An 18,602-nucleotide genomic window follows, 5' to 3' on the forward strand; every position below is an offset into this window, starting at 1 on the left:
AGACCCATGGAGTTTCAATGGGGTCATCAGTAGCCCCAAGTTTAGCCAACATCTTTATGCATGCCTTTGAGGAGACGTTCGTCGTCCCGACCATGCCCACGTCGTCCACGTGGGTGAGATACGTGGACGACGTGTGCCTGCTCTGGACGTCGGACGAATCTTCCTTATTGGCATTCGTGGAGACTTTAAATAAATGTCACGAGTCCATAAAATTTACATTGGAATATAATTCTGTTAAAATCCATTTTTTGGATGTAGAGATCATAAAACAGGATACAGGGTTTGAAACAACGATGTTTTCCAAACCAACCGATCGTAATAATATGTTACATCGAGAAAGCCAACATGCCCCCCATGTCTTTAAAAGTCTACCCAAATCACAGTTCATTAGAGCAAGACGTATAGCTAGTACAGAGAACGAGTATAAGAAAAATGCAGAGAAAATTAAGGAGAAATTTGAAGAAAGGGGGTATAATAAGAATGAGATTGAAAGAACAGAAAAAGAAGTAAGAAAGTTACAGAGAAATGATTTAAGGAAAAAACATACGAGAACAGATAAAAAAGAAAAACTAGTATTTTGTACTACTTATGATCGACATGCAGATATTATCAGAAAATGTGTTTTGAAACATTGGGACCTACTAAAAAGTGATCCGAAATATAATAATATCTTTAGAGAGAATCCGATTTTCTGCTATAGAAAAAATAAGTCACTGTGCAATAAATTAATTAGAGGGGATATAGCAAAAAAGAAAACCTCTAAACAGACATTTCTAGCTAGCAGACGTAAAGGCACATTTAGTTGCCTATCTTGCCAACACTGCAGTGCCATTATAAAAGGGGAGTACATTAGCCATCCCAGAAAAGGCACCAAATATCCAGTAAAAGGTTTTTTTACCTGTAATGATAAAAATGTGGTGTATCTCCTGAAATGTCCCTGTGGACTAGGGTATGTCGGACAGACGAGTCGCCCGATAAAAATTCGCCTCAACGAACATAAAACAGCTATACGTAAGTTTGACACTAAACAAGAGAGTAGAAAAGATGAAGAGCAGAGACTGTTCGGGGAGACAACAGTTGCGAGACACTTCTCCGAAAATCGACATAACATCTGCGATTTACGATGGCAAATTGTGGAGCAGGTTGAGCTTTGTGCAGACAGAGAGGAGAACCGCAAGCGGTTACTCCGTTGTGAGACATATTGGATTTCCAAATTAGAAACATTGAGCCCTAAACGGACTCAATGAAGTATGCAGCTTTAGTGCATTTTTGTAAATATAGAGCACGTATAGTTATTACCTTTAGTCCCACCCCACTTTCATGCGTATTATAATGAATTTGTAGCATTGCGTTATATTACATGTTATATTACTCACCAGCGATATCTATAGGGTTAAATGTTGATTCATTATAATCCCGCCCTCTCCCTTACGTCCTCGCGCATGAGGAAGGAGGAGTCTGTATCCTCCGAAACGTCCGCGAGGAGGACGTACTTGGGCGTCCGAGTTTGAGAGTAACATTAGCTGTGAGCATGTTAACTTTTTGCTGCATTTACTTCAAAGAGAAGAAAATAAAAAAAGATTTAAGTCATACCGACTCCGTGAGTATATTGCTCCTTATAATTGGAGCACAGTGGGTTTTGTAACCCGAAGCTGACGGCTATATGGTGAGCTAATCACTTTTTTCCTTCACTACTATTGTATATATCATTCATGCCATAGTCATTGTGGCTGACCAACGGAGTGGCTTTCTCAAACAGTACCAGCCACGGCAGACATCACACATTATCTGCCAATTCGTGACCTGGAAATTGCAGTTCTGTGTAAAGCTGCTAGAATGTGTGACGAGGAAGTCAGAGACCGCCAATCTCTGTTGGTACAGCTGAACATTTGGAGAGATGAGTTCCACTGCGTTGGCACATTGCAGATTTGCCATTGTTCTTGCAGTTCACTTTGGCATTGTATCTTGGGTGTCCCGTGCCATGTACGAGTGGCTGAAGTGGGGACATAGTTTTCTCGCAATCTTCAGGAGATCATTTAGTCTTAGGGAGAAGCGGAGGAACCTATGCACGATCAGGTTCAGCACGTCAGCCATACACGGAAAGCACGTGAGCCCTCCCTGCTGCACTGCCAACACTATGTTATGGCCAATGTCCGCCACTGCAGTGGCCACCTGAAAATTCGTGGGGTCAGCCACTTTGAGATATCATCCTCCATGGTCAGAAGTTCGTTCCCAGTGAAGCTTCTTTTATCCAGGCTGCACAGGTGAAGGGCTTGACAGCATTGGTACACCGCAGGGACAGGGTTTCCAGTGGTGTGATGTAGGGACTAGGTGGTGGAGATAGAGGATGAGGTCTCCGGATGATGTCCATGAAGAATTCTTGGAGGAGATAGTGGTGTTACCTCCATAGCTCTGTGTTGCCGCTGCAGCTCTCCCAGAATCACATTTGTCCAGTGGGCAATCATGGACATATAATGCCCCTGGCCATAGCTCAAACTCCAGACATCTTCGAGTAAGTGCACCAGATGAGAGACAAAGAGTCACAAAAGAGTCACCAACCTTCAGCTGCAGGTACCCATGCATAGATGGAACAGGCTTGTTGGCAAAGAAATGGCAACTGGGCCCTCTCTATCATGGTTGTGCACAAACCATCAGGTCCCTAAATGGCTTTAAGTCCACCAACTCGAACGAGAGAGACTGCAGGAAAATAAGCTTAGCCAGGTGGGAGTTTAACTTCTGTGCCGTCAGGTGGTTGTAGGAGTAATGCTGTCTCCTTGTGATGGCTTTGGGCACTGACTGCTGTCTCATTAGTGGCAGTGTTTGCTCACTGTGACCCAAGGAGGAGGCAGAGGTATAAGTCAGGGACCAATCATTTTAAAACAAGACCGCAGATTCCTGGCTTGCAACGATGGGTTGTGCGGTGGTAGCTTCAACTGCTTGTTGTTTCCAGCAATACTTGGCATGAGGGTCCTGGTTCTTCCAGGCAGTGGGGTAGTGTCATTCCATATGCTGATGCCAGAGTTGGAACCTAAACCCAACCCACTTTATGTTTACAAATGCTGCAAATGGCTAATTAGTCTTTTCTGCCCCAAACATGGAAACACTGCCAGACCACTGATCTCAGTGGGCAGTTCTTCAGAGCAGGTGCACTGGTAGCCTGTTGTGGAGTGCCGCTGCTGCCTTGGGGTACCCTTTGAGTGCCTTTGCCGACATCTACTGGCTGATGCTGGGGCAAATGTTTCCTCCCTTAAGTTAACTAGGAGCTGAAACCTTCCTCCAATCCAGATGGGATCACCACTCCCATGAGTCTGTCTTCCACTGGGACTACCTTGTGTACCACCTTGGCCGCTAATACTGGCCATACCCTATGAAGGGCCTGATTGTTTTTGCACGCTTGGACAGTATGTTACATGCTGTTAGTATGAAATTCAGATGTGTTTTTTACATAGTGTGAACCCGGCCTTACTGTTCATTATTAGAGATGAGCAAACCGGGTTCGAGTCGATCCAAACCCGAACGTTCGGCATTTGATTAGCAGGGGCTGCTGAAGTTGGATAAAGCTCTAAGGTTGTCTGGAAAACATGGATACAGCCATTATCATTGACTGTTTTCTCCTCATCATAGCACCACCCGTTGATGCATATAGCACGCCTCTCCTGCATTGCAAAAGACTGTATCCATATCAAGTGCAGTGTCTAGTGGCAGCTAGTGCAGGTCAGCTTTTTCTACATGTTTAATAAAAATATAGTTGTAACTTGACATGAGTGAAGTTACAGTATTAACAAAGCGAATCCCTTTGTAAGCTTGGTAGTCAGCTTATCAGCTGACTGCCCTTGAAATCCATGCCGCTCTGCACCAGGTGCCTGGATTAGCTGGATCCAGTCCTGGGAAACTGGGAGAAGTTTGCTTTGTTAATACTGTAAATTTGTTCATCTCTACATACAAATAAAAAATATTTGTACTACATTAGAGATCACCTTTGAGTTCTGTGTCCTGAATAAAAACATTTATTTGGTAAAATGGCAGTGAAACTTCTCATTGCTATTTAATGTTTTTGACATTTAAATTAGCAGTATGTTTTCCAGTATATAATAGCATATTACTGAAGCATTGACAAGTATGTCATGTTGTAGTCTTTGAAGTTCTAAACCTTCGTTATAAAACTATACTAGATTAAAGAAATTGATCATAATGTTGTAACGGCTTTAGATCCGTGAAGTCAAAGCCTAACTATTCAAGGTAAAAGAGAAACTTCCTTGGAAGGGATGTGATTCAGTCAGACAAGGTATACGCCTTACTTGGTACTACTCAATGGCTGGAACTCAGCAAACAGTCAATACTCGCAGATAAGCACAATAATAATAAAATCTTTGGAATGTGTCACCAGATTGCAAGTCATGCTAAGAAGTCTGATTTAGAGGAGTACACAGTGGCCTGGACGCCACATTTTAAGAGCTTTTTTTATCGCAATAGAATTGTCATCAAACCTCAACTATTCAGTTTGCACAATATAATATGTTCTATTGACTTAAGACTATATATTGTAAATAGAAAGATGTATATTTTATGTCTCAACTTAAATTCACTTTGATTATTAAGTAATGCTTGAACTCTCAACGACGGATGATGGCTACACCTGCCATGCCGTTGTTAAGATGGTACAGAGAGGGCTCACAATGATTTTTAAATGCTGCACTACCCCTTTAAACCAATTTTTCTTTTTGGAGTGCTTGAAGAAATTTCCCCTTTTACAACTGCCAACTGATGACCTTTTCAGCTGTGTGGAACTAGTCGCAGAGGGCAGCGTTAAGGAGAGGGTGGAAGATGACCTGAGGGGTGATAACTAAGGGTTAGACCCCGCATGGACTGAGGGCAATGACAGTCTGGAGGAAGAGCTAGTCATCAGCCAGCCCCAGAAACAGCCAGAAAGAAGGACCATTACCTCGGCTGGTAGTGGCCATGAAACTGAATATGCTCAAAAGTCCCTAGTAGTCCTAGTTAACCCCCCAGTAATGTCCCTGGTAGTCCTAGTTAACCCCCCAGTAATGTCCCTGGTAGTCCTAGTTAACCCCCCAGTCATGTCCCTGATAGTCTAGTTAAAGGGGTTATCCAGCGCTACAAAGACATGGCTACTTTGTGCCACAGACAGCCCCGCTCTTGTCTCCACTTTAGGTGGGGCTTTGTAACGGAGTCCATTAAAGTACATGGAGCTTACTTGCAAACCCCATCTGACCTGTAGACAAGAGTAGTACTGTCTCTTGAGGAAAGTGGCCATGTTTTTGTAGCGCTGGATAACCCCTTTAACCCCCTAGTCATGTCCCTGGTAGTTCTAGTTAACCCCCCAGTCATGTCCCTGGTAGGTCTAGTTAATTGCCCAGTCAAGTCCCTGGTAGTCTACTTAGCCCCCAGTGTCTGTACCAGCTGTCACATTCACAGACTAAGGAGGATGCTCTGCATGCAGACTCCTGCCCAACCAGGGTAGCAATTACCAAAATCTCAAGGTTCATACACACACTTCAAGTAATCCACAAACATACTGGCCCAGCTTTAGCTTCTGCTTTTTTTTCACGGATCCGCAATCCATTCCGTGAGAAAGTCGGACATGTCATAATTTGGATGAGATCACAGCATGGATTCCCCCTATGAGATGCATGTTTTTCACGGATTGCACAGATCTGACATCAGTGTACATACGTGCAATCTGTGAAAAACACGGATGTGTAATTTTAAAATCTTTAAACAGATCCATCACGGACACAAAGCGGATGGTTTTTCACTGATCATAGAGGTAGATAGCAAACTTCATCCACTTCCATTCTGACAGTTTACAATCAGCTGTTGCAACACATATCCAAAGAGCTTTGCAAATTGCATTTTAGGATGCCTTCACACTAACTGTATCGCTGCTTATTTCTCACAACTCGCATCAAACTCGCATGAAAGTAGCTGCGTTTTTTGTGGTGTTGAACTCGCCTGTGAAAATCATATGAAGATCAAAACTCGCATGTAAAAATTGCACCAAACACGCAGTGAGAATACACATACATTGGCTTGATAGCAATCAGTATCACTGGATTTATGTGTGAGAAACTAGCAGCGATAAATACACAGCAATACTGTATGTGTGAAGGCACCCTTAACACAATAAAGTGGCTTAGTCCAAGGGTTCTTTCTGAAAAGAAGGTGGTCAGAAAAATATACAGAATTGTTTAGTTAGGGAAAAGTATTGTGTTTTTTTTTTTTAAACTTTTTCCTAATGGTTTGAGTAAACAAACTGGAGTGTAATGTGCTACTGTTTCTCTGTGCCCCACAAAATTTCCAGGATGTGTGCAAAAATAGGTGCATCTAGTGAAATACTCCTTGCTAAAATACAAAAAGAGAAAAAACTAAACCAATAGTAAATCAGGATCATTGTGAGAGTTGAGTACATACTCCTCTAAACTTGCCTCCACACACAAAACTATGACTAATATACAATTTCTTTAATCCTTACTATCCTTGCCCACAAAAAGTGACAAACTCAAGGTAAGTTGAGCACTGTCAGATAAGCCAAACCCACAAAGCCTCAGGCTCAGATGCCCTGCTGGTAGAATATTTTCAAATACTAAATGGCAAGTATAATAGAATCCCACCCCACACTATTGGCACACTAGAATATTGTGTGCAACTACCAGAGACACTCCCATGCTAATTACCAGTAGAGGTACTTTGCTCTGGGTATTTTAAATATATAGATATAGCTGAATCAATATACTAGGCATTAATACAGCTATATCTATATGGTTAAAATCCACAGAGCCAAGAACCTCTACTGGTAATTAGCACGGGAGTGTCTCTGAGAGTTGCACACAATATTCTAGTCTGCCAATAGCGTGCATCGGGATCCTATGAGGCCCCGTGCACACGGAGCAAAATGGGCAGAATTCTCCACCGCGGAATGCCGCCAGCCTCCCATAGACTGTCATTATGACAGGGAGGCTGGCGCCATTCCGCTGCAGAATTCTGCCACTTTTGCTCCGTGTGCATGTAGCCTTATACTTACCATTGAGACCAGCAGGAGGTCTTTTTTGTCTTTGCTCCATATGACAAGTATGCTACTCAGTCAGTGGTAACACTAGGCGACACTCAGTGAATAGATACCATTTTGTCTATTTTTAAATACTATCTATGAAGGCAATAAGACATTTCAGCTAATCTTTTTTTTCTTAATTTACCTTTTCAGTCTCTATTATCATTACCTTATCCAGGATCATACTTTCTTCAATCAGTATGACATAGGTATGACCAACATCTTGACCAGTTTCTAAGGGTCCTATTCCACGGGCCGAGGAGGGCCCGATCAACGATGTAAACGTGCGGCGATCTGCTAGATCGCCGCTCGTTTACTGGGCCTATTCCACGGCCCGATGATCGTTGAGCGAGGGCTGCAAGGACATAGTTACCGATGTCCTTGCAGCAGCATACATTACCTGCAGGTCTTCTCCTCCGCGCGGTCTTCATCCCCGGTTCTGCGCGCTCTATCTTCAGAATGGCCGGTCAGCTGACAGGCCACACTCAGCCAATCACAGGCCGCGGCGGTCCCGGCCTGTGATTGGCTGAGCGCTCTATCAGCTGACCGGCCATTCTGAAGATAGAGCGCGCGGGAGCCGGGGAGGAAGACAGCGCGGAGAAGAAGCCTGGACAGGAAGTGTATGATGCTGCTTCTTCTCAAATCGTCGGTCATCCACCGCGCACCGCTATTCAACTGTAGCGATGCGCAGTGGGGGAACGATGATTTTAGGTCTGGCCCTAAATGAACGATCAGCCGATGACACGATCATCGGCTGATTGTTCTATTTCACCGAACGATAATCGGCCCAAATGGGGCTGATCCGGACGATTATCGTTACTGTGGAATAGAGCCCTAAGGGTGCCTTTGCACAGAGATTTATCTGCCAGTTTTTTGAAGCCAAAGCCAGGAACAGACTATAAAACAGGTAACATGTCAAAGGAAAGATTTCTCCTCTTTTTAAATCCATTTCTGGCTTTGGTTTCAAAAATCTGGCAGATAAATCTCTCTGTGTAAAGGCACCCTAAACCATACTTCCTTTAGCACCCTGGGGTGAGCCTTTCTAATTGAGTATACACAGTGTTTGTAGGGTGTTGTTTGTGTGACAGAACCTCACATGCTTAACAAGAGGAGGACCTCTTCAGCTACAAGATGACTAACTAGATTTATACTAGGTACTCTGCTCTTGGTGGTGGCTGAATCAGTGTGTCATGCACTGCCCCGAGACCCTGCATTAGGCATACCACAAAGAATAACACAGTTTTTGATCATAGTGTTTCTTTAAAGCTCCTATTCCATGGGTCGACGTAGGAGAGCAAACGTGCGCTGTCATTGCTCGTTTGCTCCTTATTCCCCGCTATAACATGCGGCTGCAGCGAGCGGATGAGTGCGGGAGGGGCCGCTGGGAGCTGCCCGGGTGATTGCTAGATCGTTTGGGAGGCCCATAGGGGATAGTAGCGGTCTGCTGCCGCCACTCCTATTCCACAGTGTGACGGCAGCAGATCACTGCTATTACAGTCTTTTGTCTTTCAACATGTTGAAAAACAAATGACACAACGATCAGCCGACATGAACGATGTCGGCTGATCGTTGCCTTCTATTCCTCTGGACGATTAATCGTTCCGTGGAAAAGGGCCTTAAGCCTATCTGTGGTAAAAGATCTTGGGGGGGGAAGGGGGGGTTATTATGCTCTGCACTAAGAGCACATAGTCTAAAAGTAATAAAAATTTTGTGCGTTTGTACAAAAGTTTGAAACTTTTGAGCAATTTCTGCTTTGCTTGCTAGGTGTAAGTGGTGCTTGCTGCTGACGGGCTTGACAACCTGTGAGACAAATTTACAAATTGTAATGGTAATCTACACCAGCTCAAAGCTCATAGATTACTGTGGCTGCCTCAGGCATTTTCAGGCAGCCTGCTTGCATTTATCAAGAGGTGTGCCAGACTACAATGGCAAGGGTAAATTCCCTCCCATTGTTTCTATGCATAGGATAAGAAGAAGGGTCACAATGATGCCATATGCATCAGATTTATTACTCTTGTTTTATACCTTGCTAAATATTTACATTAATCTCTAATCTTGTAAAATGTGCACAGTCTATCACTGCATATTGATGATAATGAAAGCGCTAGCAGGACCAGAAAACACACACATTTATGCATAATATATACTTAGCCAGCACATGTAGAATGAATTTTGACCCAAAACCCACATAAAGATTTAACAAAGGCTTGCCTGGGGATGTGTAGGCTGTGCTGCTGTATATGTAATTTTATCTTGCTTTTCCTTCTAGAGTCCAGGGGTGTCAAACTCAGGCCCTTCAGCTGTTGCAAAACTATAATCCCCATCATGCCTAGACAGCCAAAGCTTCAACTGGGAGTTGTAATTTTATACCAGTTGGAGGGCCCGAGTTTGACACCTGTGTTTTAGACCTATATTCACATTTCTAAAATGTTGCTAATTCTTAATAATGTTCAAAAGGTCTTTCAGTCTGCAATTTATACCACATAGATTTTAGAAGAAAATCGTATTTAATGCTATTACGACCATTACGACTGTACCATTCAGCACCTGTACTGCACGCAGTTGAACATTTCCTGAAATTTGACTACCACCATACAAACAATAACCAATAAAAGGATAGACCACGACCACCCATTAACATCACAAATATAAGGAATAAGATAATTCCCTTCAAAAAATTTAAAGTAAAGACCTGAGTTAACACATTTTTAGTCTCTTATATAACTACATATACAAAATGCATCGAAAATGGAGGTGTTTACCATTTGTCTTTGGCAATGCCTCTACTTTTACTATTTAACAATTTTTATAAATCTGATTAGTTGTGCAATGGTTGGTCAGTGTAAGCCAAATGCTTTAGTGTGTGATTATTTATGCTGACTCGTTGAGCCTTTTGCATCAAAACTATCATAATTAAATGCATCATTATTCATGGTAATATTTGTAAAAGCTAAACAAGTTCTAGGCGCCATGGCCTACTTTTTCAAGAAGATAGATCTGAAATATGGAGCTATTAATCGTTGGTTCAGACACTTGGAATGCAGTGGTTAGAACTTGGAACCAGATTGAGCAGAGGCAGGAGAATCTTGCATCCCTAGGAGGCGTACTGCATTTATTTCCAAGGCAGAACATGTGAATTCTAGAAAAAAAAACAGACAGTGTAGATTACTTTTATTATAGTGCCAACATTTTTCTAAACAGAGGTATAGATTAATAAAAGAGATGGCAATAGTACAATAGATGGACATCTCTAATATCTTCCTCATTGTACAGTGAAGCAATCCCACTAAAGGACACTATCCATGGGACAAATACATGCAGATTCTTTATATAGTGACGTCATTAAGTATAGCTGCCCATGAGTTATTTAGAAACTTTGTAATGGTAGGGTGGTACAGGCATATCTGTTGTACATGGTCCAGAGAGTCCAAGCAATGTCTCTGCTTGAGATTAAATATTCAACCTTCTATGCTTTTAACTTTAGAATATTACTTAACTGTTCTTTACTATGAATAATATGAATCCGTTTCTATGCTTACCCACAGAGGAACAGGAGTCCATCAGCTGTAAAATGTTTGGGAAAGATAGTTTCCCTGTGGCCTGTACTGACTGTGGCCTCAACAACAGATTTTCTTCTTCTTCTAATACTGGATCCTCCTTATCTAGACCGATCGCGGAAGGTGTTTCTGCAGCTGCAATGCTCTGCGTCACACAGGCATCAGAACTCCTCCAGCCAAAAAAAGCCAGGGAATGTACGCAACAAAACATGGGATTCAAAATACCCTGAAAAACAAAGATCACCATTGTTGCTTATCTTTAAGCCACCAACACAGCACATAACAGTGCAGCAGTGAGACGCTCAATATTAAAGCTCAATCATATATATTATATATATATAAATAAAAATGCCCCTTTTCCGTGGCATATGTCAGTCGTATCCCATGCTCGCCTGATGGGCAAACAGGGGGCGTGGCAAGACGGAGGAGGCGTGGCCTCCTCCCGCATCTGATTTATGATTTACGCCATGATTTATGCCTCACAGGCGTAAATCAAGATGAAAATCTACACCTGCTGGAAGCTGGAAGTTTTGTTGTGCATTGTGTGCGAAAGGTCGGCCAGCTTGACAAAAAGGCGATTGCCTCTTAGTAAATTTAGCCGAGAAAAAGGGGACAGGGCTTTATTTAAGACTGGCGTACAAGTACACCAGTCTTGATAAATGTCCCCCTATAAGAGCACTTCAGATTAATATGGTAGGTAAGGGACCGATTACATAAAGCAGTTATTGTCTGATAATAGTTTGGCATGACAGAGTCTGTTAAAAGGCCACAGTCAGCTGACATGCACAATGTTGGCTGATTATGGTCTTTCAACAGGTTGAAAAATCACAATAGTAATAGACAACCCCCCCCCCCCACACACACACACACACACACCTACCCATAATGTTGCCCACCAAACAGAAAAGGGAGCAGAAAGCTGCATAGGAAAGAAGTTTCTAAGAAAGGCCAGTTAGGATGCCTGCATTGATTTTATATCTGCAGTGTTCCACATATTTTTCCACTGATTTAAACAATAGCCTTTGCTGTTCCACCTTTTCCACAGTTATTTTTTTTATCATTTACAATAGCTTCACACGTACTGGATCCGCAGTGGATTTCACGCTGCAAGTTTGCAGCGAAATCCGCTGCGGATCCTGGTATAGTGAAGTTCTATGTGGTCACATACCCGCAGTGGAACTACATACATTACATTTAGCATACATTACCTGCTTGGCACCGCGGCTGTGTGTGAGGCTCCCAGATCCCCTAGCTCTCCATCAGCCAATCAGTGCTGCCATGGAGCCGGGAGCTTCACACACAGCCGCGGCACTGAGCAAGTAATGTATGCTGGGGGGCAGGGCACATATCCGCAGCGGAATTTGCAGCCCCATAGACCTTCACTATATCAGGATCCGCAGCTTGCAGCACGAAATCCGCTCCGGATCCGGTACGTGTGAAGCTACCCTTAGCAAAAGTAGGTTGTTTGGTCATTGAGGGCGTTTCAAACGTCCCCAGTGCACTGGTCAGCCCTCAAGCAAGCCTCTTCACTCCATTATGCATACATAAGTAGATGGTGCGGATGTTTCCTTTTCCATCAGAAGATCCTGCACTTGCGCAGTTACAGCCGTACGCATGACCTTTCAGGCAGGGAAATATTACATCACTACGGTAAGAACCTATGCTTTTACATGGCACAATTAATTGAGAAACTGGGCTGCATGCATACTTGCTTGTGATCTGCCACCTGTCGCTGTATCTTCAGGCCGCAACTTCCACCAAAATGATTGACAGTATGTACTGTAATGTGAACGTATGCACTGCTTGTGATCTGGAAACTGACAGCACGGATACGCATATCTGTGCTGTCAGTTTCCAAGGCCAGACGAACGATACATGGATCATTCATGCTCCCCTCGGTTAATTGTGCCATTTTAAGGCACTGCAAAGGAGTGCTGATCTCGAAAACGATTTCCGTATATGGTCCCCTATGGGACCATCTAAAAGGACCCTTAAACATATGTACTAACCATGTGATAAAGGAAAGTTTGCTATAGACAGTAGTGCCTCCATATGGATGGACTACAGCCAGAAAAGATAAAGGGTTAGTTCTCCAAGATGTTTGGACTATTCTCCCTGTAGAGTTCAACCAAAAACTGTGTGCAAGTGTACCTAGAAAATTTGATGCTGTTTTGACGACAAAGGGTGGCCATAACACAATGTAAACTGAATCAATATTTGATATGTTCATGCACTTATTTCTTGTTCAATTAACAAAACATTTCTGTTCTAAATAGACACATATATTATATATATATATATATATATATATATATATATATATATATATATATATATATATATATATATATATATATATATATATATTAGTGATTTTATTAATATACTTTATTAAGCTAACTAGCCAGGTTCCTTCTACTAGAAATCGTTACCTAAACAGACCTCCCTACAACTCCTAAACTTCCTGTTGCTATGCTGAATCCGTACGCATCATCTGTGTACAGGCGTAGCTTGACCTCCCTCCCTGCTCTCTGTAAATAGCTTTACTAAATGCCATGCTCAATACACAGCACCTGGAAAGAACAGCAGGATCAGCATAGTGGAGGACCACTATTTAAAGACCGAGCAGGGAGCTCAGGGAGGTAGGGGGAGCTATGCTGCACCTGTACACAGCTAGTGTGTATGGATTTATTATAAAAAGAGGCAGTTTAGGATTCATGGGGACACCCGTTTAGGTGAAGTTTTTTTTAATAGAAGGCTAAGTAGGTTAAAAGGGGTTGTCCTGAATTAGAAAGTAATAACCTTTCAACAGGTTTGGTGCTGTTTAAACATGGTTTTGCATCTTAACTCCATGGAAGTTAATAGGGCTGAAATGCAATTCCACAGACAACAAGACAGATGTGGCACTGTTTTTAAAGCAAATATACCATCCTGTACATCGTTTAGGATGTTTTACATGAATGGATTGGCGCCAATGGCACAGTCCTTTATTTGAACTGCCGCCTGGTTCTGGTGCACAGCACCAGTCTATTTCTGAGCACCATGTGACCATGTTTTTAATTAAAAAAAAAAGATTTAATTATGAAATTTAAACACGGACAGTTACTCTTCAAATCAGTGCTTCTCAAACTGTGAGGAAGGCCTCACCACTAGAGATGAGCAAACCGGGTTCGGATTCGAGTCCATCCGAACCCGATCGTTCGCCATTTGATTAGCAGTGGCTGCTGAACTTGGATAAAGCTCTAAGGTTGTCTGGAAAACATGGATACAGCCAATGACTATATCCATGTTTTCCACATAGCCTTAAGGCTTTATCCAATCAAATGCCGAACGTTCGGGTTCGGATTAACTCGAACCCGGTTCGCTCATCTCTACTCACCACCCCTAGTTGCTGGTGAGGCACAGCTGGGGAAGCAGTTCTCACTTAAGTGACTACAAGCTACATTTTCTATTCCCTGGCTGCAACAATCTCTGGTTTAGGAACATTATTGACCCATTTTGTACTTAATTTGTACTTGTACTTTTAATGTTATACAGAGTTTAGGATACAAATGAAAGTTAGACTGAGAAATAGTTCATATTTTTGCATAGATTTTCACCACAGATGTTTAGGCTCTAGCATCCTTCTGGTCAGTCTGGTGAGGGCCATGCATCACTTTGCTCTGTTGAGTAAGGCCCCTGTAGAAAGTTTAGGAAGCACTGCTTTAACCCCTTAACGACCAAGGGCGTAAATGTACGCCCTTGCATCGTTAAGGGCGTTCGGAGAGGGGGGCTCACGGCGACCCCGCTCTGAACCGCCGCAATCCTGGGTGCTATCTGCAGGCCTGGACCGCGGCAATCAGCGGGATGGTCCGATCGCTGTGCCCGCTAATTAGCCTTTTAAATGCAGCTGTCAAAGTTGACAGGTGCATTTAAAATGCTGCTTTTTTTTAATCCCTGGTGTCTGGGGGGGGGGTCTGCGTCAGCACAGGGTTTACCTGGGCAAGTGCCAGGGCCCACAGTGCCTTTAGTAGAGGCCCAGAAGAAAAAGGCCTGGTGTTCTAAAGTTCAGCCCACTCAATGTAGTGCAGGGTGAGCAGGCTGAACCATCAGAAGACACAGGAGATGGAGCAGGACCTGCACACAGAGAGAAAAGGATGAAGGACCTGATCACGTAAACTAAAGGTCCTCGACATTACAGGGCAGAGAGCAACCTGACCAAGAGGAAGAGTGAGAAGACTGAGCTGTAAGTACTGTGTGTCAGTTAGTGTCTAATGTGTGTTTGTTTAGGTTAGTAGTGTCTCAAGTGATTGTGCATAGTGGATGGATGAGGGGCCAGCTGAAGGCCCATTACACTAAATAATTACGGCCGATAATCATCTTGTGTAATAGAAGACAACGATCTGCCGACATGAACGATGTCAGCTCATTGTTGGCTGTTGTTGTCTGTTAACATATTGAAAGACAAACAAATAAGATAACAGTGATCTGCTACCCTCGCTCCTTGGAATAGAAGCAGTGGCAGCAGCAGACCGGTGCTACCCTCTATGTGCTGCCCGGATGATCTAGCGATCACCCAGGCAGCCCCCCTGCAGCTGTCCATGGCCCCCGGCTCTTACCCGCTTGCTGCCAATGCTTCAAATAGCGCCAGCAGCGAGTGGGGAACGAGCAGCGAGTGGCGCTCTCAGCGCTCGTTTGCTCCTCGTTCCCCGCTCGCTGCCGCTATTCAACACGGCAGCAGCGAGGGGGTGAGTGCGGGAGGGGCGGCGGGGAGCTGCGGGGGGGCTGCCCAGGTGATCGCTGATCGTCCGAGCAGCCCATAGCATACAGCAGCGTCTGCTGTCGGCGCTCCTATTCAACGGAGCGACGGCAGCAGATCGCTGTTATACCAGTCGCTTGTTTTTCAACATGTTGAAAAACAAGCGACTGCAACGAACAGCCGACATGAACGATGTCGGCTGATCGTTGCACCCTATTCCACGGGACGATTATCGTTCGTTTTCGGCCGATATCGGCCGCTACGGACGATAATCGTTCCGTGGAATAGGGCCTTGAGGCTCTGTCACCCGAGGCAAAAACCTGGAGCTGGCCCTGTTTTGTATTGTAATTTTTAGGCAGGCTTTTGTAAGGTATTCTCCTTATACTAGAAAGTGGAGGACTGAAAGGACAAAATGACAGCAAGGATAAGTATAGATAAATATGGAGACAGGAGCACAAACAAATGGGCAAAATTAAGCAGAAAAAGTATACACTGTACCATGCAGATACAGTATATCAGACAAAAAAAAAGAAAATATAGGGGCATACCAAATGCACCAGTTCGATCCATTTGTGTGCACATAACCAAGGCCTTCATTAGTTTTAATTTTGGTGCATTCATTTAATAAAAACTACAGAACATCTCTGATTTTACTTGGAAATATTTCTGTTTGTGCAGAATTAATCTTAGCACATATGCTGGCTGTCTTTAGCACAATTCTAGCTGTTGGTCAGACAAGTGGTTTTGTAATATGTAATAAAATATATCGGTGCAGCTCACAATCGAGAACCTGTAAAGCCGAGGTTGAACTAAAAGGCACCCAACCTAGCAATGGGTGATTAACCCCTTGCCTCCGCAGCCTGTTTTGGCCTTAATGACCAGGGCCTATTTTTCAAATCTGACCTGCCTCTCTTTATGTAGCTATAGCTCTGCGGTGCTTTTAGCTATCGCGGTTATTCTGAGACTGTTTTTTCGTGACATATTCCTCTTTATGTTTGTGGTATACTTTGGTTGATACACTCAGTATTTTTTGTAAAAAACACAGCATTTGCGCAAAACTTTGAAACATTTATGTTTCTTTTATCTTCAAAATTCTTTTCCTAAGAAAGATAGATAGTCATGCCACATGAACTAATTATTACTGCAACATCTACAACATGTCTGCTTTATGGTGACGTCATTTGGTGAACGTTCTTGTTAGGATGTTAGCGGGCTTCGAAATTTTGCAGCGATTTTGCAAATTTTCAGGAAAAATTTCAAATTTCTGATTTTTTTTAGGGACCAGTTCAGTTCTGAAGTGGATTTCTGAGGCCTGTATGTTAGTTACCCCCATAAATCCCTCCACTGTACCCCTTAAAGTATTCAATGTAACATTTCATAAGTGTATTAACCCTTTAGGTGTTTCACACAAATTTAATCAAGTTGGAGGAGAAATTTAACATTTTCATTTTTTTTGGCAGATATTCCATTTTTTTCCTCTAACACAGCAAATACTAACTGAGAAATGGAACTCAATATTGATTCCCCTTATTCCAATGTTTCTAGAAATCCCCCATATGCGACCGCAGTGCGTCACCTGACACAACCACAGGCCGCAGACATGACAGAAGCCTTGTGTATTTTGGGGGTCTTTTCTTATTTGTTTTTTTTTTACCCATTATACCATGTCACAGAGGCCTTGCGGTGCCAAAATATTTGTGTAAGACAAGTTGACGTTTCCATCTGTAACATTCTGGGGGACATGTGACACCCTGATCATTTTTTAATCCATTTTTTAAAGAGGTGATATGAATAAAAAACACAATTTAGCAGCTGTTTTTCACCATTTTTTTTGTATGCCGTTTACTATATGTTACATATGACATGTTATCGTTATTTGTCAGGTCGGTACGGTTACAGTGATATCCATGTTATATAGCTTTTGTTATAGTTTATGCCATTTATACTATAAAAACTGTTTGTATCTTGCATATTGTAAGAGTGGTAATATTTAAATTTTTTTGCCAATGGAGTTATGTGAGGGCTTTTTTTTGCGGCATAAGCTGGCGTTTTTAGTGGTACACCTTTTGGGTACATGTGACGTTTTGATAGTTTTTATCTATATTTTTTATGGGGCTGAATTAACAAAAAAAAATGTAATTTTGATTAGTTTTTTATTTATTTTTTTGTGGTGTTAATCGGGTGGTATAATTTAAGGTAACGGGTTAATAGATGGGGTCATTACGGACGCGGTGATACCAAATATGTGTATTATTTATATTTATAATTTTAATTCATTGTTTATTTATGTATTTAATTAATTAATTATGTATTTGTGTGTGTTTTTAACTTTTGCAGATATATATATATCATGCATTACAGCACATGATCTGTGCTGTAATGCATGATATAATGAATGAGTGTCAGCTTTACAGCTGACAGCTCATTCAAACGATCAGGTCCCTGCAGTGCAGGGACCTGATCGTTGAGCACCGGGAGTGAGCCGGAGCCCGGCGGGGGTGAGCCTGGGGAGGGAGAGGGAGCTGGATGGGGGGGGGGCAGCTGGAGCAGGAACGAAGGGGTTGGGGAGCACGGGAGTTAATTGAAGAGGGAGCCGAAGCCAGATCCGGAGGGGAAACCGGACGGGGGGAGGGGGAGCAGAACGGGGAGAAAGCCGGATCGGGGGTGGGGGGGGGGGGGAAGAGACAGCACAGGGGAGGAAGCCGGAGCAGGATCGAGGGGAGGGGGGGGAGCAGCAAGGGGTGTAGAGGGAGCTTTATTGGGGCTGAGGGAGAATAAAAACAGTGGCAGCAGGAGGAGGCAATGTCTGCAGCCTCCTCCTGCCGGCCCGATCAGCATCAGATCTCCCCATAGACGCTGCGGTCGCAACGACCGCGGCGTCTATGGGGTTAACCGCCCGGGGAGGGGGGGGGGGGGAGCGCGGCTCCCCTCCGGGCAGTGGCAGCAGGAGGAAACTGTGTGACACAGCCTCCTCCTGCTGCCCGATCTCTTCTAGGGACAGTGGGGGGAGGCAGAGAAGGCATGACGTCCAGGGACGTCATGATGCGTTCTGGCACTGCTTTTTATGATGTCCCTGGACGTCATATTGGGGGAAGGGGTTAAAGGATAAGTAAAAAGAGTGGGTATTAGTCCTCAGGCTTAGATATAGTCCTCAGGCTTAGATACAGTACTTATATCTCAAAACATATATATTTTAATTCAATAATAAAACAATAAAACATCATAAAATAGTGTTGTC

At 43.3% G+C, this 18,602-nt stretch overlaps 1 protein-coding gene across 1 annotated transcript in view; it reads right to left on the reverse strand.

Annotated features, from left to right (window-relative positions):
- Positions 1 to 9,663: 9,663 nt before the first annotated feature.
- LOC138766400 (G-protein coupled receptor 143-like) overlaps positions 9,664 to 18,602 on the reverse strand; it is a 69,188-nt gene continuing 60,249 nt past the window's right edge. The window contains exons 8-9 of the mRNA XM_069943982.1: positions 10,609 to 10,852; positions 9,664 to 10,208 (exon numbers count right to left, since the gene is read on the reverse strand). Of these exons, the coding sequence (XP_069800083.1) occupies positions 10,117 to 10,208; positions 10,609 to 10,852 (336 nt within the window). The 3' untranslated portion in view covers positions 9,664 to 10,116. The remainder of the gene's footprint in view (positions 10,209 to 10,608; positions 10,853 to 18,602) is intronic.

The sequence above is a fragment of the Dendropsophus ebraccatus genome, chromosome 10, assembly GCF_027789765.1.
Source record: "Dendropsophus ebraccatus isolate aDenEbr1 chromosome 10, aDenEbr1.pat, whole genome shotgun sequence".
NCBI lineage: Eukaryota > Metazoa > Chordata > Amphibia > Anura > Hylidae > Dendropsophus > Dendropsophus ebraccatus.